At 39.4% G+C, this 25,244-nt stretch overlaps 1 protein-coding gene across 3 annotated transcripts; it reads right to left on the bottom strand.

Moving 5' to 3' along the window:
- Positions 1 to 332: 332 nt before the first annotated feature.
- On the bottom strand, positions 333 to 25,198 carry ATG3 (autophagy related 3). Of its 3 annotated transcripts, none has more exons than XM_015875337.2 (12): positions 25,026 to 25,196; positions 21,390 to 21,431; positions 20,312 to 20,361; positions 19,029 to 19,099; positions 17,573 to 17,680; positions 15,121 to 15,170; positions 13,409 to 13,490; positions 12,889 to 12,923; positions 11,993 to 12,148; positions 11,382 to 11,509; positions 1,666 to 1,734; positions 333 to 605 (listed from the first exon to the last, which is right to left on the bottom strand). In XM_015875337.2, the coding sequence occupies exons 1-12, from the start codon at positions 25,095 to 25,097 to the stop codon at positions 524 to 526; spliced, it is 945 nt and encodes a 314-aa protein (XP_015730823.1). In that variant the 5' UTR covers positions 25,098 to 25,196; the 3' UTR covers positions 333 to 523. The 3 variants fall into 3 exon arrangements, with proteins under 3 accessions (XP_015730823.1, XP_015730814.1, XP_015730830.1); XM_015875328.2 differs by lacking the exon at positions 333 to 605 and adding an exon at positions 626 to 1,033 and having other exon boundaries at positions 1,619 to 1,734; positions 25,026 to 25,198; XM_015875344.2 differs by lacking the exons at positions 333 to 605; positions 1,666 to 1,734 and adding an exon at positions 11,077 to 11,128.
- Positions 25,199 to 25,244: the final 46 nt, after the last annotated feature.

Genomic DNA, 25,244 nt, shown 5'->3' with positions numbered 1-25,244 from the left:
TTAAATTTTCCTAACAAGGTTCTCAATTTCTTTCAGGTTTAAAATCTCCCTACAGTTAGAGCAAATATAATAATTCACTACTAGGGGAAAACAAACAAACAAACACAACAAGCAAGAAAACAAACCAAAAAACTCTTTGCTTTCAGGTGAATTTAAGTCAGAGAAAAATAAAGGAATCACATTTTTGAAAATCATCTTAGCAACGAAGCCAAAAGCTTAAGGATTCTAATAGTGAAGTAGATTAACTTCCAGTATGGAGGAAAAATAGTCTTCTGTTGAAATCATTTTGAAAGAATTATGAACAAAAAAATGCCACTTCTTATTGCAGTATGTGTACAGGAATGAAAGTGATTTATTTATTACACACAAAAAAACTTTTATTAAAAAGGCTGGTAATGGAACATTTTATTTTAATCTATCAGCTTGATAAAAGGTTAATTACAGAAATTGTGTATAATGTATGTCACATAGATGGGTTATTTAAAAAAAAAAAAAGACTTGATAGAGGATCTTTTTATTTTAGTTACATTGTAAAGTGCCTTGTGTAGTCATATTCTATTGTTGGAATGACTGCCTGTACAAATTTCAAGAAAATAAGAAGGTACCTGAGTTTCTTGTTAAGGAAGAGTTGCAGTAGCTGGAAATCCCACAAAATAAACAAGATGTCACATACAATATTTCATTCAACTGTTCTTGCTAACAGGAAAACAGCACTTTGAAATCATACAGTCAGAGACCGGGAAATTAATACAGCTGATCTCCATTAATAGCATCTGGTGCTTGCCCAAACATTCTAGTCTTACTTTTTCGAGATAAAGCAGGGAACCAGAAGTTACTTTCGATAACTCTTACAAATATCACACAAAAACATACGATGCCATTTACCAACTTAACATTTGTTACTAACAAATGCCAAGGTGAACTGAACCTAGCAAGGCTAATTCCTAGCTACCTTCCTGTAGCTGTAGGGAAAGCAGGCTTCTTCTCAGTTTCAGTGGCCCAGTAAAAGGAGTTAGCTGCTGTTCTGAAACACCTGTTGGTGAGGAAAGGAGAAATTAGCTTTGCTAAGCTCAGAAGTTTGCTTTTGAATGGGAGATTGTCTTCCCTGTATGATACACCTTCAAATAGCTGTTGGTCCCAAATTTGTAACATAGATTATGCTGGACAACTGTAAACTGAGGTAGGTGTCTAAAATGAATCTCAGAGCCAAATCTAATACAAAAGAAGTACATCTAATATTTCCGTGTCTTTACTATGTGGTAATATCTAAGCATGGATTCTCAAACTTCACTTAAATATGTACTAACTCTGGCCAAAGTCTATGTAACTCCAGCCTTATCTTCTTAATACATCCTCCCTCGCCAGCATCTCAGTTGCATACTCATAGCTACCTCCTTAACTGAGATGCAAACATTCAATCTTGTCCCTTCGATACTACCTCTTTTCCACTCTGGTTCCTAACCCACCCCCCTCCCCCTTCCCAAAAGAGCAGAAGTGTTCATTTACACAAAAGGAACTCATCCCAGAACTCCAATTAAGTACAACTATAAACAGTGGTTTATTGCTTTCACACACCATTGGATTCTAGTTTAGTAACCCTTAAGTAGCGGCTCCTTACACTGAGAGAAATCCTTACAAATATCATGCAATAGTGAAAAAGGATACATGTGAACTCCAAGTTCTCCTCCACCTTCTGCAACAGTCTCTATTATTTTCTTCATCACTTCCGCATGCCTGAAATACAGATTACAAACAGTGAAAACATTTTAAAGAAAAAATAACTCCTTCTTAATTTCAATAAAATTATATTATGTGCAAATTAAATAGTTTTAGATGTTTGGTGCCACAGCAGCAAGACAAAACTTTCAGCTTATTAACAGAGAAGTCTCAACAATAGCTGAAATACATTAATATTGAAGTGATTAATTTAACATTTGCCAGCCTCCTATATTCACAAAGAAGTGATCTATGCTACAGTGTAGACTGAGTGGCATAATGCAAGACAGTATATTTGCCTTGCTGTTGTACAATTGTTAACTGTAAAATCACAAAGTCATCAGGAATTCTCTCTAAGGTAAACCTCACTAGAAGCAGCAAGCCACCACAAGTCCCCAGATTATCTCTGAAGGTGACCTAGAAATCACTGCAGTGTTTTTGGCTGCCTCTTGTGATATTCAACATGCTTAAGAAATGTTAAATACATAACTCATAGTTTCCTTGGAAAGCCAACCCTACATAAAACACCTTTCGTAAGAATATAAAATGGAATCACAAACTCTCTGAGGTTAGAAAAAATTCTGGTCATTGTTTAGTACCGTCAAGTCCAGCCTTTCCTGCACAAAGAACAGTAATCTAGAACAGACTGCTCAGATCTCAGATCTGTCTGATCTAGTTTTGAACATCTCCAACAAGGGATGCTATAAATCTTTTAATGATCAGCTTCAACTCAGTAATAATACTCTTGTGTTCCAGATAGCTCTTCCATCTCATAAACTAACGGATGAAGAACTTACCAACTGAGAGGAGGAAAATACTGTACGGTCAATTGAAGTTTCAGTTATAAATTATTAACTCAAACTCACAGGTTGTGTTATGCACTTCCATCTATCCATCAGCTTTAAATTCATGATTCTGTAGGTAGTCCGGACTAGAAAGGCCATCTGGTGTTATGTATGCCCACCCATCTTACAGTGCAAGTTAGTCAATAGTAGCAGTTTAAAGTACCTGTCCTGAAACAAACTATGTGTTTGAAAGAGCCAGGAAGAGCAGTATGCACAGTCTGATTACCATAATGAACATGCATAGACGTTATTGTGCAAATCCAAACAGCCTAAATAACTGACTAATAGTGATATTCAGTAATTATCTCTAAAGTTACTCATGCTGACAGTGACTGCAAACATAAGGAAGTTGTTGCAAGGTTACCAAGACACTTTATAAACAGGAACATATAAGTCTGGGAAGTAATAAAGGTCAGCATTTGTCATTTACTGTGCTGTTGGCCCTTAGAAACCAACTTATCATCACAGTTGATTCCAATTCTGGATCCTCATGATGCCACAGCAGAACTTATGCTCAAGCAGTATCTAGGCCAAGCACTTCTTTGTAGGTGCGTGTATGTGTGTTACAACTTAAGTTTTGTCCTCTGTTAATGATGGGTTATTATTTTTGTACTGGCACAGAGTACAAGTCACCACACAGCTACTTTAAGTCTTTTACAGGATTCTGAATCAACCTCATACACCTTAATGAGGACTGTTCTTTCCAGTTTTCTAAGGACTAGTAAAAGATATCTGGAATTGTCCAACAGTTACACAATGGTCATTCTTACAGTCTTACAGTTACTTGGGAGAAACTCTGTGATTTAGAGGCTTTCAAAAGTTAGTTTCCTTCTTGCAAGAAAACTTTGAGAAGACAACATGAAGAATATGTATCCTCAAAATGAAGTGAGATAACTTTGGGATAAATGTAATTTGAAACCCTATCTAGAAATCTCAAAGATTATTATTATTATTACTGAATACAAGTTCCCTGGGAATAACTGGTTGCCTTAACCCAAGGTAACTGTAAATGCTACATGTTTTCTGATGTTGTTTCAGGACCTGTTTGTATAACACTTTAGCTAAAAGTTTGATCACTAGATTAAACATTTGAAACACCTACTAAAATCTTCTAATTTACTTACTGGTATTTTACCAACTCTTGATGCACTTCAAGTAATGTGAGTTAACATTCATACTTTAAGTCAAAAATACAGTTGTTCATATTGAAAAGAAACTGAGATGTATAGAGTTAAGTCCATAAATAAATAAATAGAAAGAAGCTGATTTCATACATTGATTACACTCTCATTAGCTTTTACTTTGTTGGAAGTTTTTGCTTTTTAAGAAAATCACAGAACTGTAGGGGCTGGAAGGGACCTCCGGAGACCATCAAGTCCAATTCTCCTGCCAAAGCAGGCCCTCTACAGCAGGTTGTACAAATAGGCATCCAGACAGGTCTTGAATATTACCAGAGAAGGAGACACTACAGCCTGGGCTACCCATTCCAGTGTTCTGTCACCCTTACTGTGAGGAGCTTCTTTTGCATATTGGTGTGGAACTTCTTATGCTCCAGTTTATGCCCATTTCCCCTTGGAAGTAATTAAAATCTTTCAGAAGTAAGTAAATAAAAATAACCTAATAGTGTAATTCAGCACAGTTGACATACTGACATTTTCTCAGTATCAGCTGAAAGGGAAACCTACAACACTGGAAAGTAAATGCATACAATAAAAACATCCTGAACTACTGGGGGAAAAAACAACCCACAAACCACACAACAGCAATACCAGAAATGATCAATTATTCACAGTTCAAAACAGTATTAGGCCTTCTTCATGACTTCCAGTGTAGTGGATAACTATAAGCTTCTACAACAAATAGCTGAATTGAAAACTCTTCAGAACAGAGCATTTTCAAGAGAAAACTATCCACAGATATGACTCAGTGTATGTAACTGCTCACACAAAGACACTGGTGGAATAAAAGCACACATGTGCCATCTTTGGTATAAACTTGCATAATCTTGACACCTGAGGCAAGTGAGTCAGCTTTGGGAACACAGGTGAAGGTAATTCAGCTGTGCTCCCAGATCTCATTTAAGGGCTGACTACCACTAAGGCAGGATCTCTTGCTCTGGAGATTGTTCCTGTGTGTCTTTGACATTGGTGAGCATTTTCCATCTATCATAGATTATCTTTCTATCATGATAATCTTTCATACAAAACATCTGTATAACCTCTGTTTATCTACTGTCTGTATAACTGTACGCAATTGTATAATTGCACGTTTGGTGAGCCAGGCAGGCCAAACAGACATAATGTCTTTTTTGTGGGGTATTTATAAATGGGTCAGGGGGGAGAACATCACCCCCTTAGACAAAATGATTCCTGGGCAGATCCCAGGATTTATGGGTTCTCCCTATTATCAACTGGCCACTATAGTTGAAAAGTGGGGTCCCCTGTGGGTTATGGGGAGTATTTCCCCATTCTGCATGGTGGAATATTTTCAAGGATTAAATAAGGATGTTTTGATTATGAAAGAATGGCAGTTAGCTGCCTCTACAGTGGCATGGCCACTGTTAAATGCCTTAAATCGGGCAGAAATCAGAGTTGCCCAAACATATTTTCATGTCACCACCCGACCATACACAGCAACAGAACTAATGGATCTGGTACAACGGTTTCAACAGAAACCTAGAGAGAGTGTACTGACCTGGCTGTTGCGCTTATGGGATTCAGGGGCAGAAAGTGTTACGGTTAGTGGACCTGAAATATCTAAATTAGCTACTGTAACTGTTCACCCTGCCCTTAGGCAAAGATTATATGCTGGTACCCAGTTTCCAGATGAAAACCATTCTATTTTAGATTGGTTAATGGCAGCATGCCGTATGGTTTGGCCAAACAAATCAGACATACCATTACATGCAGGGTTGTGGTCCTCCATGGAGGACCTTGAAAATTATATCAGGGAACTGGGTATGAGGGAGGCTATCTATGAAGATACCTTTGATAGCCCTGATATGGTTAAATTCTCAGCAGGAATGAGGGACCTAATTTTACAGCAGGCCCCTTCCCACATGTATGGCACCCTGGTTTCAATATTAAATCCTCTAGTGGCATCAGAGGCAGTGGTCCAGCAGGCTGCTCAATTAGTAGCTGACCTGGGAGAAACAGAGTGCCTGCGGACTAAATGTAATATTCGAATGTTAGAAGAAGCTGAAGTTCTGCTAGTAATTAAAACCAAGAGGCCAGCTCCACGAGCCCCTCAATCGGGACCCATAAGGGTGTCCCGAAAACAAATGTTTAATGATCTTACTAGAGCTGGAAGGATAATTAAAAATTCTGGAGGCCCTATGTAAAATTAACAATATTCTGGTCCTGGAAAAATGTCCAGAGGGTTATGGCCCTAGTTGACACAGGGGCAGAAACATCGATAATTTAGAGACCCAACTAGATTTAATGGTGATAGAGTGATGATTGGAGGTTTTGGGGGACAGACCATTCCAGTCACCCAAACCTGGTTGAAACTGGGGGTTGGGCGTCTCCCACCTCAGGAATATAAGGTGTCTATTGCCCCAGTCCAAGAATATATTCTGGGCATAGATATCCTATGGGGTCTGGCTCTCCAGACGACTGTGGGTGAGCATTGCAAGCAATATTGAGAGGCCATGTGAAACATGAGCCTATTTGTCTGCCGAAACTGTGCTGGATTACTAATATAAGGCAGTATAGACTCCTGGGTGGGCAAGATGAAATATCAAGAACGGTGCAGGAATTGGAAAAAGTAGGTATTATAAGACCTGCACATAGCCTGTATAATTCCCCTATATGGCCAGTGCGGAAGTCGGATGGAACATGGAGAATGACAGTAGATTATAGAGAATTAAACAAGGTCATGCTGCTTATTCATGTGGCTGTACCTAACATTGCTTCCCTAATGGACACATTAAGTAGAGAAATAAAAACATACCATTGTGTTTTAGATTTGGCAAATACATTCTTCAGTATTCTAATTGCTGAAGAATTGCAAGACCAGTTTGCATTCACATGGGGAGGCAGGCAGTGGACCTTTCAGGTCCTGCCACAAGGGTACGTACATTCACCGACATACTGTCACAATCTAGTGGCACGTGACCTGGCTAAATGGGAGAAACCTAATAATGTCAACTTATATCACTATATTGATGATCTCCTGTTAACATCCAACTCATTGGAGGCAGTAGGACAAGCAGCAGATTTGTTAACCACCTATCTGCAGGAAAGAGGATGGGCTATAAATCCTCAGAAGGTGCAAGGTCCAGGCCTGTCTGTGAAATTCCTGGGGGTAGTTTGGTCAGGAAAAACCAAAGTACTACCCAGTGCTGTAATAGATAAGGTTCAGGCATTTCCAGTCCCTATGACACCAAAGCAGCTGCAGGAATTTTTAGGTATACTGGGGTACTGGCCCTCCTTTATATCTCTCATTTAGTGCAGCTGCTGAGGCTGTTGTACAGCCCCCACTGTATGAAGAAGGGGCAGCTATGGGACTGGGGGAGAACAGAACAGGATGCTTTCCAACAGGCAAAACTGGCAGTTAAACAAGCCCAGGCATTGGGTATATTTGATCCTACCCTCCCAGCTGAACTGGATGTTCATGTTACTCAGGATGGCTTTGGCTGGGGCCTGTGGCAATGCCAGAATTCTGTACAGACCCCTATTGGATTCTGGTCTCAGGTATGTTACGGAGCAGAAGAAAGATATAGTATGATTGAAAAACAGTTATTGGCTGCCTATTTGGCATTACAAGTGGTAGAGCCAATAACCCAAATGGCTGAAATCTTAGTTAAAACCACTCTGCTGATTCAGGGGTGGGTAAAAGATCTGACCCACCTTCCTAAGATGGGGGTGGCCCAAGCACAAACAGTGGCACAATGGGTTGCCTATCTCAGCCAGAGGAGTAGTCTGTCTTCATCACCACTGAAAGAAGAATTACAGAAGATCCTAGGCCCAGTGACGTACCATAGTGATGCACCAAAAGAAATGGTTGCTCCACCAGAGAAGAGTCCTATTCAGGAAGGAAAATATCCTATTCCTGAAGATGCATGGTACACAGATGGATCCAGCAAGGGCAACCCGAGCAAGTGGAGAGCAATAGCATATCATCCCTCTACTGAGACAATCTGGTTTGATGAGGGGGATGGTCAGAGCAGCCAATGGGCAGAACTGTGAGCCATGTGGATGGTTATAACCAAGGAACCCGGTGACAGTATCCTGAACATCTGCACAGGTAGTTGGGCTGTGTACTGGGGGCTCACTCTGGATTGCACAGTGGGCCACCCTGGACGTATGGAATGCATTTAAACACAGGACTGTACGTGTCTACCATGTCTCTGGTCACCAACCCCTACAGTCACCGGGAAATGATGAGGCTGACACACTGTCCTGAGTTTGATGGATTGAGAACATCGCCCATTGGTTACACCAGAAACTCCGGCATGCTGGACAGAAGATAATGTGGGCAGCTGCTAAAGCATGGGGGCTGCCCATACAACTATCTGACATTGCCCAGGCATGCTGAGACTGTGATGCTTGCTCTAAGATGAGACTGAGATCATTGCCTGAAACAACAGCCCATATTGCTAGAGGACACAGTCCTCTCCAGCAATGGCAGGTTGATTACATTGGGCCCCTCCCTTGGTCTGAGGGGGCGAGATATGCCCTGACCTGTGTTGATACTGTAAGTGGGCTACTGCAGGCCTATCCGGTGCCAAAAGCAAATCAGGCATATACCATCAAGGCACTTACTAAACTGATGTCTGCCTATGGGACACCTCAAGTTATCAAGAGCGACCAAGGGACTCATTTTACTGGTGCAATGATACAGTGCTGGGCAGAAGAATACAACATTGAATGGCGATTCCACCTGCCATATAATCCAACTGGGGCAGGCCTCATTGAACATTATAATGGTATTCTCAAGGCTGCCCTGAAGACAGACTCCCAGTCCCTGCAGGGGTGGACAAAGAGACTCTATGAAACTCTGCAGGACCTGAATGAAAGACCTCGAGATGGCAGACCTAGTGCCCTGAAAATGCTACAGATAATATGGGCCTCCCTGCTTAGGATCCAAATTATGGGCACTGATAATCAGGTAAGACCCCAGATTGGCAATGAAAATAATCTTCTGCTCCCTGCCCCTGAGAATTTAGATCTGGGAACCCATAGAATAAAATGGCCTTGGAAGGTGCAGGTAGGACCCAAGTGGTATGACCTACTTTTACCTTGGGGGAGACGGTTAGAGGTGGGAGGCTTGGTAGTCCCTCCGGAGATAGGTAAATGGTCTATGGATATTGTGGTCAACACTCCAATCTTTATTGCTAAAGGGCCCAAGATGTCCCTATGGCAGATGAAGACACATCCTTTGGTGCCAGCTATAATGTATGTATGGTACAAGTGGCTAGGATGTGCCCTGGTACAAGCAAGTGTTGACCCAAAATAGAAATACAGACTGTATCTTGCCCTGGAGGGCAGACCTTCCCCTCCTAGTACCTTTGAAACATCTGTATTACTCCCCCTGAGTCTCTGAGCCTCCAGGACCACCGGAAGGAACAAAATATCCTTAAAGTATTCCAGTGGTGCTGCCACATCATGTGCAGTACCTGGTGATGACCTACATGGGACTGATGAAACATAGATGGACGTGCACCTCATGATTACATGCCTCCAGTAACACCAATCAAGCACTGGCCCACGGAAGAACATGAACATTCACCAATCATCACTCAAATTGTGTCAACATACATTGCAATGGGAAATTGTATAAGCGTTATAATATGTTGGATCTCTGTAATAAGGGAAAGCTCACCTAATCATTGGTTCATGCTGTGAAGGGGTGGAGTGTATGGGAAACTGTTGATCACAGCCTGAACCTCTGATTGACCATCTGAGGCAAGCAATGAGACAGCTGCAGGAGCACAGGTGAAGGTAATTCAGCTGTGCTACCAGATGAGGTGGAGCCAAGCTCCCAAATCTCATTTAAGGGCTGACTATTGCAAGGCAGAATCTCTTTCTTTGGAGATTGCTCCTGTCTGGAGTTTATTGCAAGCCCTCAACATCAGTGAGCATTTTCCATTTATCATAGATTATCTTTCTATTATGACAATCTTTTGTATGAAACATCTGTATAACCTCTGTTTACCTACTGACTGTATAACTGTACAATTGTATAACTGCACACATTCATAAAACACACATAAATACTGAGAATTGTGGTTAAATCGGTTTCCAGCAATTAATGAGGAAGTTGAATGCGTTCCTGCTGGTATCATAAAAATGCTGATAAAGAATACAATTTCCAGAAGAGCTGCAAGATGAACACTTTCAACTAACTACTTAAAATAGAAGCAATTTTAAAACACTGCCAGTGGCAGCCTCCCTCACACCACCATCCCATTTCTTCCTGTTCTCTGACGTAGGATAAAAGGACATACGTATTGCAAGAAACAGCCAAGTGAGCTTAGGACCACGCAAGACCACATTGCACAATATGCATAGGGAAGCAACAGCAGAAGAGCTAGAAAAACACTAAGTTAACAACAAAACATTTTTGACCTTTTAAAATAAAATCTCAGAATTCCAGACCTTCTTAGCTACATATACTTAAATTTCTCTACATCAGCTGAACTGGGGAGAAGGCTATTTCCCACTTGCAAAATGTTTTCCCTGCTCAATACTGGGCAGGCATAAGCTTGAGTGCTTGTTAAAAGCAGAGACTATTGTAAGGCAGTACTGTGACCACTATTAAAGAACCAAAATCTGGAAGACAAGATACAGATTTACAAAGTACATGGATGTATCTCCCCATAAGATGATGATGAGCCAGCCACCAGTGCAAGCTTCCATTCTCTATAAAGAATGGTACACCCTTCCCAAAACTAATCATGTGATTGAATAATGCCTAACCTAGAAATAATAATGTTTTGAGTCTGCAGAAGTGACCACAAGCTTGTGGCAATCACTTGGCATCTCAGCTAGTGACACAGAATCCAGAATTGTTTCTTCAAGAACAAAGAAACTTTCATGAGTGAAAGGGACAATCAGAATTTCTATTTATTTTTATAGTAAGTGTGTACACGACACAGGATTTTTATTTTTATGAAAAAAACCAAACAAACAAACAGAAAGAGCCCAAACTCACATCTCCAAGATCTTAATAATGCCAAGAAGCTGAAGAGTCACTCTATATCTAAGATAAAAGGCATCTTCAAAAACATGTTAGAAAAAATATCTATGCAGCTAGTCTAACAACAGACTACTTGTACCTGGGATGAGAAATGTGGAAATAAAACGGAAAAGTCCCTGAAAATCCTTTTTTTCTTAAACACAAGTACAAAACAGTATTTCAGTGTGACAGTTACAGGACCTCTACTTAGTAGTTTAAATGACTTCTTGGGGAGAAGGCAGTAATGAAAAAGAGTTCTTTCAAATTGAAATAACATTTTCCTGCTCTCAAAGTATGCATCATACTTCGACTCCCCCAAAGAACAGCAAATGGAAGCACAGAACTTGCTTTACAGATTTCTAGTAGCCTGCCATCTTCTGGAGTTACTGGGAAAGTGGAGGAAAAGCACGTTAAGCACAGAGAAGAGAACTTTAACTGCATTATACGTTTGCAGCAGTGAGCAGTGGAATGATCTCAGAGAAAAGCTATTATCTGTATTTCATATTTCCTCAGGAGCTAAGAGACCATTGTGGCAGCCAACTGTGGAACTAAGTCCAAAAAAATTGAATCAAAACCATAACAAGACCAGCGAAGTACCTTATGTCTGCATCCCACATCACACTAGAAAAAAAGACTTACCTGCATGGATGAACTGAGCACATGGGAGGTGGAGGAAGGTGAGGATGATTTTCAATGGTCACGGTTTTCTTGACATGATCTTGACTAATGTCTTCATACATATGCTCTACTGTTAAAGGCTGCCGTTGCTACAAAGTAAAAAAGGAACATTCCATCAAACATTACAAACAAAGAATCTTTTACTACTTCTCAGTAATTCTAGCATCATCTAGGTATGTGTCATTAGCCCTGATCAACTTTAACTCAAGAAACTTAGCTATTAAGAGGGAAGTGATTTAGCTAATCTTTTTAGCACAAAAACACGTCTGTTTAGTTGTCTAAATTGACAAGGGTTATCTCTCTTAGCTCTGTACAGCAACAGCTTAAAAAATAAGAGTGCACAATCCCCCTTTTTCCAAATATTCTTAGTTATCAGGTACAATTTTTCAGTGAAACAATATGTGTGTCCTGCAACCCTAAAGCCCTGTCTGCAATCCTGCCTGCATAATGGCTTCCTCACCATTTCTTCCTTTGAATTTGCACTGTGAATGAGAAAGCAATAACAAAGTAGCCTTGTTATCTGACATGGTCTAATTTTACAGAAGTGGAAAAACAAACAAACATTGCTATACCTCGTCATATCCAAATAACCAGAGCCTTGGAGTTTGGTAATATTTGTCGTAAGTGATGTAGAGGTCATAAGTTCTAGTCTGTAGAATAGCATCTTCTCCTCCAACATCAACTTTAGCTTTGTTAACTTCTACAATCTGTCTTGTGTCAAGTGTTGCCTGGTTTTCAAGGTGAAAATGAAAACGTTAGTATAGTCTTGTTTGTATTTCCTCTTGTCCCATCCTATGTAGCTATGCAGAGCTGCAAAACCAAAATTAATGTTCTTGAACAAACAGTACAAACTAGAGGCTTTTAGGTTTTCTTTTCAATCTTCAAAGCAGGAATTTAAATTTCTCTCCACTTTTTTTTCCTTTTTTTTTTTTTTTTTTTTTTTAAGACAAAATCTCTAAAGGAAAGATGCAACTACATTGTCCCACCCTCTTCCCTTCTTCCACCAAACACTTTTAAACAAAAAAGACAATCCCAATGAAATTCACAAGGCAGGTCTCAGCTTAGGCAGATTTCATGTAAACCTCAGGAGAGTACCCCCAAATAATGATGCCCTGTTTTTCCACATTAGATTCTGGAGCATGCATGTAATTAATTGAACCTATAAACCACTCCATCCACTACATACAAGCCTTAAAACAACCACTGCATTTTATAATTCTTGTGAATTGAGCACAGTATGTAAATAGAGCAAAGCAGAACAGCAAAGAAAACAAAATTAAAATTAAAATTTTTAAGGACCTAAGAGTTAAGGTAGTCAGGAAAGAAACAAATCCATAGAAAACCAGGCTCAGGAATCCCACTGTTCCTAATAACCCTAAGTGAGCCACTTGTCATTCTTATTTTTACTTTGCTTGTGCTCATTCTGGTGATAAGCATTGTAACAGACAAGACAGTACAGTTTACTCACATCATCTGTCTCCAGTAGCCCACTTTCTTCATACTCTGAAAAGAAGACCCATAAAATTTTGTGTTCAGTTCATAGCAAGTTGTGATATTTCTCATTCTCAATGTCACAAGTATATAAACATGCTTAATTGACACAGATTTCCCAACCCCCAAACCAGACTAAGCCTTTTTAATGCAAATGTGACAAAGCCTTCAAGTACATGATAAACAATCCTTAAACAAGTGGTTTTTAGTTGACAGATTAAGTGTAGCCACATAGCAGGAATGAAGGTATGCTAAATTCCTGATTTTTGTTTGCATCTGTGTTGCTACTCAAACCTATCTGCCTGTCAGCAGCCATTAAGATTTCATCACACAAATTAAACATGCATTGATAAGAGCTAGCAAAAGATAATAAAGGAGATCTGCCTGCTGATTCTTGTCAGCATGCACTCTGTAAAAATAAAGTATCATTCTCTTTAAGTGTAGCACTATAGCTAAAGGCCTGAAACAAAGCGCATCCCATCCAATTAAAGAAATACCTTCCATATCTGCAGCTTCTCCTTCATCTTCCTCGTCATCATCTTCACAGGATACTGATCGCTCTGGTATTTTTATATTATCCTTTATAAGTTAAATTGAAAGCATTGCTTTAAAGACAGCCACATTTAAGATTTATCTACACAGTCTAGTAGCTCCAGCAAATCTCAAGAATTAAGGTCCAGTCAAAACAGCCATGCAAAAAAATAAAATAAGATTAAAAAATCTGCAATATTAACAAGAACTACACTGAACTCAAATACTTGCTTCAAAAATCCACTAAAAATTTCTCCTTTGACTTTGTAGTCCAGAATGATTCTATTTCTATGCGAAGAATAATTACACAGCCATAATTTGTTTTCAAATAACCTACCTGCCTCAAATGAATGCCTACAACTGAACACATAAATGAAGGTTTCCTATAAACTAAGCAACTTTTGTGCCCATGGATAACATTTGAATCCAATAGACAATTCCAGAGAAATTCAGAAAGGGAGGCCTCAATTTATGCCAACGTCACAAAGGCTTCCAGAGAATACTCAAAATAATGATTAGAATTATAAGCTGCTCTAATTGTAAGTTTTCTCCCAGGAAAACAAAACAAAACATAATCAGTGCATAACTATGTTGTTGAGTGCTTTGGCAAACTGTATATAAAAAGATTTGTCATTCTGGATTGGCCCTGTACTCCAAGAAATGAAGTACTGTACAACAAGCAGATTTTCTTCTGTGTACAAAATAGAAGTGAAATTTTTAACACAACAGCAGTTACGCATCCAATAAGGTTCTACAGTTACATTTTGTAGAAATGCCAGTCACCTCTAGGTGATCCTTAAGAATGTTTTTTCTACCCTTACATAACTGAGTTGTCAGAAAGCAGTATTTTGAGCGTACAGCCTCACTTGGATGAATTTCACATTAATCACATAAGCAGTGTTTTGAGTTGCTTAAAATTGTCAATTCTCTTTCCATCTAATCTTCAGAATCAAAAGACTCATGCTTGGATGGTTACACAAATTCTTACAGGGCACAAATACAACTCCACTCGAGCTTTCAACTCATTGTTAAAATTATTTTGCACCTTGTGACATTCTCCCCATCTCTTAAGCACATTAGCTATTTTAGATATATTCATTCCAATTGCTATTCTCAGTTTCATGACACCTTAGGTTACAGATTTTTCCTGCTACTGAGTGATTTTTTTTGAAACATACAGAAACTGGTGACTTTGTAATATACTTAAACAGCACTGGTATGTCAGTGAATGTGAGGGCACAAGTCCATCAAACAGGACTTAAAGAGTTTAAACTCTACTGCAAGTAAAGTTGAAAGACTATGAATAAGTACTTCATACTCCTGCATTATTTTTGCACAAAAAAACCCCAGCATTATTTACACTGAATCACAAAACAGCTTCTTGAGAAACAAGAGGAGCTATCACCATAAATCCAGGTGCACTTTCAGTCTGTAGAAGGTTGGCACAAGAGCACACTAGTTAAACACATTACAAAAGGAACACTGCTCTGGTAAACATGTGGTAATAAAAAATGGGCATGTTTAAATTAGTATCACAAGCTATGAAGGTCAATGAATATCTGCAACCCATCTAGTTACAAAGAGTACTCTGACTTTCAGAAGTGATACTAGAGTGCTGCAGGTAAGATTTCTATTTATGTCCCATAATAAAGCAAAAGAAAAATTCAAAAGCAAGTACCTTACTGTCTAGCGTGATCTCCTTAACTGCTTCTGTTGCACCCACTATACCTGTTAATTGAACAATAAGTTTGCATTAAAGAAGCCTGCTTCTTTGTTACAGAACACTACAATGAATGTTGCATCTCAGAAAGCAGCATATGATCACTTCTAATACATCTCACAACAATTCTAGATATTTGAAAGGTTGTTTATTTGGTGTTGGTAGCATGCTTGAAGGTAGACATCCATAAACAGACCATGCTGGTAGTGTGCAGCACAACAGCACAGTTCTTGTGCTGCAAACAAATTTTGTTGAAGGAATAATGCAAATAATTTGGATTTTTATTTTAAGGATCGTTGGCACAAAGAATGAATTCAGGATAGGTATTCCCTCAGCTTCATGAGCAAGGCATGCTTCATTAGTTGTTTCGAAGCATCTTGAAGGCAAAGTGTTGACAACAAAGCAGTAACATGGTAGCACACAATGCTTTTAGCTGAGAGGAAGTGGAAGTTAAGAACACCCCAAGTCACAGCAGTATCAACACTTCAATACCTTCCCATTAGATTCCCTGTTTTATTATAGCACTCATTTGCTGCTCTTTGGGATACAGGACAGCATTCTGCTTTGACACAGTAAATGAATCTTTTTAACTGCTCAATTGAGAAGTTATATCACTAAGAAGAGTGAACCTGAAATCAAGTGGCTGTCCTGCAGAAGTGCAAGAACGGACCTTAACTGTTTAAGGAAAAGGGATGTCAAATGAATGCTGCTCAGAAACAATGCATTTCTAGTGGCAGTGTGATTGTTTACATGCAGTTTTGCCCCACCCACCAAAACGTGTTGTTATAAAACTTATCAATACAGATGAATGGAAATAGATTTTTATCTCCTGTGACAGTGCTTAGAGACCCAGCCAGGCCTAATTAAAAGTCTTATAGCTGTACTAGCAAAGCATAGAAACCAAATCCGTCAACCCAAATAATCCCACCCAAATAAAAGAAAAGAAACAAACAAACCAACCTCCCAACACCTGATAGAGCAGGGAAGGAGAAGGCATATTTAATTCAAGAATATGACAAAGCTATGTCTCACATGACTTTTTCAAGGTGAGGCATTCAATTATGAAGAGCAATACAGTGAATTTTCAGTGATCAAAAGTACACATTTACAGAAGCAAAAGCATCTTCTTGTGCCTCTGTTCTCCCCAGTATAGCTAAATTATTTAGCTATAATTATTAAATTATTTGCCAGAACACAGCAAAAGAAATTACACTGAAAAAAGTAAAGCTGACTGAAATATATTCCAGCCTTGAGACAGTAGAAGACAATGTAATTGAAAGACTGAATTTAATTAACTCATTACAGCTCATGGAAAAAATGGATAAAAACTAATAAAACTGCCATTTCTTAGAAAAGAACAATGTTGTTTATTAGAAGCTGTGCTATACGGGATCAGAGGGACTTGAAGGATCATCAAGCTCCAAACCCCTGCCACAGACCACTTCCATATCTAATACTAGACCAGGCTGCCCAGAGCCCCATTCAACTTGGCCTTGAACACCTCCAGGGACGGGGCAACCACAGCCTCTCTGGGCAGCCTGTTCCAGTACCCACCACTCAGTTGGTAAAGAACTTCCCCCTGATATCCAACCTAAATCTTCCCTCCTTCAACTTAAACCCATTTCCCCCTGTCCTGCCATTATCTACCCTTGTAAAGTGTTGACTCCCCTCCTGTTTATAGTCTCTCTTTAGGTAATGGAAGGCTGCAATGAGGTTACCCTGCAGCTTTCTCTTCTCCAGGCTGAACAAGCTTCATAATGAAACAGATCCATGTAAGCAATAATTTTTAGATGCAAACTCTTTTAAAGACTTCAAATAAAAAAGGATCATCTTTCACAGTGATCACCATATTTAACAATGTTTTTAGCCCCTCAAATGATATCAGATACTAAGAGCTGTTTTCTAATCATTCCCCTTTTTAATTCAAACCCAAAAAAACTAACAAAATGGGAAATACTACAATCATTAAGTCTGTACATCATAATTAAGACCTCAAAATCCTTTACATGCAATCTTACTAGAAGTAGAAATTAGTACATTCTTGAAATATATTTTAAACCAGCACTCTCTTTAAGGGAAGATCTCCATGCTAAAGAATGAGCCAGTACACAGCTCTTTGCTTCCCTCCCCCCCACAATAACTTCTTAGCAATTTTTTCTAAGAGAATACCAAAACAACTAAAAAACTGTTGACATCTCTGAAAAGCAGCCTATTTCAGACACATATGGGCATACAGTCAAATACCCAAGCAGTAATATACAAAGCATGTGGGTTGCTGACATAGTAACATAGTTTCTTCCAGCTTAGTTACTAATACACAGTCATCTACATGAGATTTTACTTTCTAACCGTGGAAACCAATAATCTTATTAACTACCAAATGCAAAGACTGAAGCAAAACTCTGAATACCTGCGTTGTGAAAGGTGTCTACCCATCCCCCATCACCATCATCTTCTTCTATAATTGCTTCCTGCTCGTCTGAGTACTCCATCTGCTTGCACCTTTTATAGCACGGTACTGCAAAAAATGACAAAAACAAGATGATTGCAGCCATTCCTATACAAAATTAGATTGATGCAAGAGATTTTTCTACAAGGTCTTCTGAAATATAGTTAGCTCACATCTTTATTTAAGGAATCCTAGATATATATTTCAAATTATATTAATTATGTTGATCAGCTGCAAGTGCTGTTTTATCTCACTAGGGCACATCACTTGTTTGAGTTGCTTCAGTCTTCTTCTAGCACTTAGAACTTTTACCCAAACTCACAAGTACCAGAAAGAAATTAATTTCTCTTGTGTCCTTATCCTACCTATTAATTTGCTAACAACTGTTTATTATTAAGCACACCTAGTTTGTCTTGCTAATTAACATCTACAAGTCTGGAAGAGGCTAGAATTAAAATGTTAATTAAGGTGTAACTTCAGCCATATGTTAATTAAGGTAACTTCAGCCATATGCGTTATATTGCCAATTAAGTACAGCTTTAAATATAAGTTTCAGAAAATAGTCACAGAAAATGCAGATCTGGCTAAGACAAAGCAGATGCTTTCCAATTGCATAAACAAACACTACAACAAAAATACTAATTTTCAGAAAGAGAAAAGGAGGGTTGAAAGTCACAGTAAAAAAATGTTCTCTAAAGACTTCCAAGACGAAGTCTGTAGCGTGGCTTGAAAGTATGAAATACAACTTCCTGTAGGTAAAAAAACTTTTGAGGATCTTCATAGTATTTTAGGTACTTCTAATTACATTATCTTTGACATATTTCAATACAAGACCTCTCAAGAAAACAATTCTACCATTGCAGTGCCAATGTACAGGCCTGTACCTGTATTTTATTAAAAAGGCAGTAATCACAAGTATTATACTATACTGTATCTTTACTTAAAGTTAGTACTTTACTAACTGTAAATCTGATGAAAACTGGATTTAAACTTGTGCTTTATATAATTGTTATTGAAAGGAACAGTGCCATCAGTTATATATTCCAACTAGAAGCGCTGAGTGTCACAATTCTGGGAACTTCAAAAACCCAAGATTTCCAAAAGGAGGAGTAAAATAAACATATTTATTTTAAAAAAACAATTATGATCTGAAGGGCAGGGGGAAAAAAAAAAGACTGACAAGGAGGTTTATGGCATCTAAGCTTCATTTTTACTTCATCAAAAGAAACTGCACTGCTGGTATAAAGTCCTGTTAACAACTGATAAAAGGAAAAGATTTTAGATGTACGGGAAAAACCTCTAATATAGCAAGGACAAAATATGCTTCCCTTGTCAATACAGGCAATGAGTAGAGTTGACAGCACAATCAACCGTACTATCAGTCCTAAACACACTTATATTTAAACTTCAGCCTTACCATTTTTAGTTACCAAAAATTGTTTGTCTGTTGGCAGATAAGCCTTGACTTTTAGCTCTTCTCCTGAAGCCCTGCAAAGCAAAGTGCAACACAAAAAGTTTGGGAATTTGATGATGTGCAAGGAAAAGAACCCTATTTTCAATCTACATCACAAGTATTTCATGTACTCCTTTTGAACTCTTCACAGATTTTGTTTGCTACAACTTAGCCCTTGGCCACGGGGAGACTTCAACACCTGTTCCAGATCAAAGAAAGCTGGCCATTCCTAAACTATCAAGTCTTGGATTACAAATATTTTCTGCTCTGAAAAAATTTTCTTCACCCTGAGAGAGCCAAGCAAAGATGGCTTGACAGAACAGTCTAGTCTCTAAGTAACATACTAGAACCAGCAACAATGTAGTACCAAGCATCTCTAGAAAGCAACTTCAGAAAAAGAAATGGACTTCTGAAGATTTAAAACCTGTCCATAGTAACCAGAGCTCCAGTAATTTTGCTAAACCCACATTATTCAGAGCACTTCCTTTTACTTTCCTTCCTTTTTGGTTTGGAATAAAAGTCTTCTAATCTTCTAAACAGCCTGGTGCAAACTGCTTATGCACAGGCATGATTCACCATCTTATTTTTTTTCTTCTGAAGAAGACAGTTAAAAAGGCAAGAAACTGATTTAAGTATAATATTTCTTCCTTCATCTGTTCATGGTCCGTTATATCAGCTGCACAGAATGGTTGCTTTTATAATGCAAGATACTAACAAAATGTAAGAAAGTACCTTATTTGCACCCCCCGCTGTGTGTGAATAACAAGGGATTTCCCAGAACAAACACAGCACAAAGCTACCTGGTGTGGGCCAACCTGTAAGTATTTAACCAAACTCTTGCTTAAAACACCCCAATTACAACTTGTTCTTAGCAATTTTGGTTGGATGTGGCCTTTGCTTTTTTTTAATCACCAAAGACAAACTTGGGGAGAGACACTGCTACTGCAGCTAAATACTGAAAGCATGCATGGTATGTACTAGTTTATTTCCACCAGAGCCTATGGAGGAAAAAAAATGAAAAACCAAAACCCACAAACAAACCCTTATTTCTCCTATTACTACAAAGAACAATAAATAAGACCCGTTTGACTTAAAGTTCATGAATCTTCATCACAGAGATAGATTGTACTGCAAGAGTCAAAGTACTATTCTGAAATGAGATGATTGTACAGTTGTATCCAATGGAAACTCATCAAAGCACTGGTAGGGATGCTAACTTTATGCAAATCTTTTGTGCTTATACTTACCATTGCCATGTAGGACAGTGGTGAACTAAGTGATCACCAGCTGCGACAAACTGTTAAGGTAAGAAAAAATTAAAGAACTGTTAAAATAGAGCATAAGAAAACAATACACAATTCCTGCAATACTACTGTTATTTCACTTGGATATTCCTCTGATACTTATTACACAGCTAATCTGTTCATACTAGTTTGATGCTTTCTTTAAACTATTTTTCAGCTAATCATGATGACTTATGAAACTAAATCAACTTCACCTGAAGGAAATGCAAACTAACCATTGTTTCCTAGTCCGAGTTACATCATTGACGTTGTGATGAATAAATTATTTTTATTAGCTACTTTTCATGTTTTACAAAGACGCTGAAAAGATTAATATGAGATGAATAACTGAACTTAAGCTTTCCATACAAAAATCAAACCAGGAAAAGCATTTATGTATATTTATTTGAGTTTCAGCTACGAAAAGAGTTTAATTCTCTTCTAGCGTTCAAAGCAATTTTGCAGCAAGAACTGAAGCAAGACTGTAACTGCAGATAATTGCAACAGAGGAGTAACCAGAATGCGTTAAGAAATAAGCACCAACCTCCATATTTCACCACTGACATTTATTAGATATGGATAACCAGACACTGAGTAGATTGAAAAAAACTTACGTAGATCTTTGTTCCAAAGAAATAACTTTTAAAAATCTTCACTCTACTTTCTCTTAGTATCAAAGTTCACAGCTATTTCACCATGCAAAAACTGTACCAACTCAAAATCTACCCAGCTTATTCTAACCCAGTGGGCCTAGTTTTCCCGCACAAACTGTGAAAAGGAAAGCGACATTCGAGAATAATGATTTCTGAATGATGAAAAGACACCCCACACTCAGATCTCAAAAAGAATTCTGATGTTGATCGACTTCACCTGTAGAGTAAGAAGGCCATTTAGAGCTTTCACAGTGTGGAAATTGTTTCAAGAAGGAATATTTAGCAGACAAAAGAAATAAACTGTTTTAAATGAGCACGGTCACTTTGAGTAAAAATCATCAGTACTTCCATGCTTTCCAAATGTATTTTCAAAGGTTCTAAATACTTACTTCCTCAGGTGTAATGACTCCAGTTTCTTTAAATTTGGATTCCTGCAATACAGAAAAAACAGAGATTTTGAGCTTGGCTGGCAAATCAACATACTCACTTTACTGGTGACAAAAATATCTGCTCAGTCCACATAGATCTGCAAAGCAGCTTGAAGTCAGCCTCTGCTTATGCTGATACCTCCATATCCTATAACATAAGGCCTAATAATATTACTTTGCAGCAGACTTGGAGGTGTGGGGGAGGGGAATGAGGTTCATGATAGGATTCCAAAGTTGTTTTGTTGGTAGCGGTTTTTAATTTATTATTTTTTGCTTTTGATACAGCCAATTATGTCAATAATAATAAATATATTGTAAGAATAATAATAAAAATAAAATAAGACACCTTACACTCTGTATTACATTTACCAGTCAGAGACAGAAAAGCAGCTGGAAGTAACCATCTTCAGAGTACTAATTATGAGACTGTTTAAAACACTCAGTGACAGTGTAATGCATCAGTATGTGGGTTCCCAGGTACGAAAGGTATTAAAATGAAGGACTGAATCAACTTTCACCTGTGGTAAGAAAAGTTCCAATGACTCTGTTATTATCTTTTTTTGTACCCATTTTGTTGTGATGCCTTCATTATACAAACCACTGAACAGGTTATAATTACAACCGATTGCAGATGGCCACATCATTTAGTTTTTCATAGAAAGATTAAGAACTTTTGCATTAAAGACAACATCTATAAAGACTATATTTTCAGTGTAATCAAATTTGGAGAGTGTATTCTGTTTATTCTGTTTAGGATTCATCTATGTTTTTACATTCTGAATAGCCTCAAGGAAACCTGCTGTTTTCCACCTTTTTAAGAATTTCTGAAAGAATATAAATTTCAAGGATGGCATAGGTCACTTTCCAAGCCATTACTACATAACTTCTTGCCCCGAAGAACCCATGATTCTTTCCATCAAGACTAAAAGCAGCAAATGCAAAGAATTTCTTGTTTGGCTACAACTTCAGCAGGTGCGGTCACTAGGAAAGCACTAAAGAAAACCAGATGCTGCTTAACTTAGTTCTTGACACTGGTGCTATAACACCTGTGCTATACAAAAGGAAACAAGCACCTATTTCATAGAATCACAAGGTTGGAAAGGACCTACAAAATTATCCAGTCCAGCCATCCTCACATTACCATTGCTACCACAAGCCGCTAAACCATGTCTCGTAGCTCCTCATCCAGATGCCTCTTGAACACTGCCTCCACCACCTCCCTGGGCAGGGGAGGCACACATGAATACACCTGATTCCCTTCTCTCCCATTACGTCTCTAAAGAAGAACCCTAAAGAACCACATTGGATTACTACAAATATTGGGAATTCCAGATAACATATTATACAAAACCACATTACAGTCAACTTACTGTTTAACCTCAAAAGTATCCATACGTGTTATGCAGAAAGAACAAGCTTGTGCTTCTGGAATTACATTAGGAAACGTAAAATAACTACTCTCTGTTCCCAAAGGGTAAAGAGTTCACTTGTTTCAATCTATGGGCATCCTGTGGTATGCAAGCCCAGGGGGGTTGGAACTACATGATTCTTGAGGTCCCTTCCAACCCGAGTCATTCTGTGATCCATGAGACATGGTAGCTGAAGTTAAATTCTGAAGAAATCAGAGCACTTGCTTAAGTCCCCTTGTAAAGGGAATACATGCATGTTATCATCACCTCCCACGCATGAGAAGTTCCACAGCCCCCCAGTACATCCGAGCACAAAGACTCCTCCACCATTCACATGGTCAAATACCAGTTGTGCAACAGTGAACAAGTCACAATTCCACACAAATTCACAGCTGCAGATGGGTTGTACTGGTAGACAAACCTACAGAGATAGGCCATCCAGGCAGGAGCTCATTATTTGCTTTTAAGGGATAAGTTCAATTATTAATTGCATATCACTGACTCCTGTCTGAGGATCCAGGTTGCATAGTACAAGTCATGTATAAGGTCACACAGCAAAACTATAGCCAGAGAGCTCACTGTTGTAGGCCATCACAGCAGACATACAAGGATTACTCCAGATGTAATACCCCCTGTTTTCTTATGTGGATCAACTATGTCAGAGGCAGGTGTAGGTGATATGGCAGTAGGGGTCGAACCTTCCCACCAATATTCCATTTCACTTGGTTGCCACATGACAAATGGCAGCAGAGGGGCAGTCTGATAAAATGGCACCCAATGTGGGAATGTGGACGAAACAAAGGTGGGCCACTGAATTCCTTCATGGAAAAAAAATAGCTGCCACTGACATTCACTGATATTTCTGGAGACCAAATAGTGAATGTGGGCACAGTGAAGAGGTGGCTAGTGTGTTTCAGCAGTGGCAACTGCTGGTCATCTCTAATGATGCAGCGGCACACAGTCTGTTGTTCACTGCTAGCAAAAAACACACAGCAAATGCTGGTGCCTATGTTGAGAAATCATGATTTGTAGCTGAGAACTTTCTCTGTCAAATAGTGTTATTGTACTCTCTGCATCTGTTGTAGTTTCCAGGGAAATAAATAGGAGGCATTACTTTCAGAGTGACCCATGTATTTTAATAAAGTCTGAATGTCAGTAGTGAGATTGCTGAGAAGTTAAATATTTCCATACAGAGTTGATTTTTGAAGAGGAAAATACTTGTAAACAGAAGGTAAAAATATAATGCAGAGCTGAGAAATGGAGAAAAATCACTTCCCACCTACCTAAACAAGCAGGAATAGATGTGCTGTACACCTTTATAAGCATGTTATTAAGGGAGACCATCAAGAATTTCTAGTGTTTGCTGTTATGTCGTGCAGACGCTGCCATTTATTTAGCAGTGCTGGTACAGCCAGCTGTGCTATACAGAGTTAGATCTGCACAATGAAGACATCACAAGTTGCTTTTGCTGTCAGCTGAGAAAGCTGCGCTCCCACACCTGAAACCATACTCAAAACTACACAAGCACATTTAGGCTCCGTCCCCGCTCTCAGCGGCGTTAACATCCAGCCGCTTCAGCACAAACCGGTGACAGACGAGCTGTTCCCCCAGCACCACAGAATCACAGAATGACCCGGGTTGGAAGGGACCTCAAGGATCATGTAGTTCCAACCCCCCTGCCTGGCAGGACCACCAAACATACACATTTACTAGATCAGGTTGCCCAGGGCCCCGTCCAACCTGGTCTTGAACACCTCCAAGGACGGGGCATCCACAACCTCACTGGGCAGCCTGTTCCAGGGCCTCACCACTCTCCTAGTGAAGAACTTCCCCCTAACATCCAACCTAAACCTTCCGTCTTTTAACTTAAAACCATTTCCCCGTGTCCTGCTATTATCAGCCCTTTCGAAGAGTTTACTCCCCTCCTGGGAGTAAGTTCCCTTCAGGTATTGAAAGGCTGCAATGAGGTCACCCCGCAACCTTCTCTTCTCTAGGCCCTGCCACCCCCCGTGGGCAGCTCCAGCCCTGCCGGGACACAAAGCACAGCTCAGCCCCACGGCAGCACGGCGCTGCCCGCTCCCTCATTGCAGCCGATACCCGGGCCTACACAGACAGGGCAGCCACCCTTCCCCCCCCAGGAATATCCCCATCGCTCCATGGAGCGCACGCCCTCCGCGCAGTCCGGTACCTTGAGGACGGGAGTGAGGTACTCGGCCACCTCCAGGGCCTTCCCCTTCACCGTGTTGATGACGTTCTGCATCACGCCGCACGGACACGGCACCGAGCAACGCAGCCAACAACACTCACGGCGGCACTGGCAGCCCCGCCCCCCGCCCCAACCACGTGACTCACGGGTCACGCATATCGCGTGCGCATGCGCAGGACGAGACGAGAAGCCGGCCGTCCT

This window comes from Coturnix japonica, chromosome 1, assembly GCF_001577835.2.
Source record: "Coturnix japonica isolate 7356 chromosome 1, Coturnix japonica 2.1, whole genome shotgun sequence".
Classification (NCBI taxonomy): Eukaryota; Metazoa; Chordata; class Aves; order Galliformes; family Phasianidae; genus Coturnix; species Coturnix japonica.
Note: the sequence above shows the minus strand (reverse complement) of the source record. Positions and strands in the feature narration are given on the sequence as shown.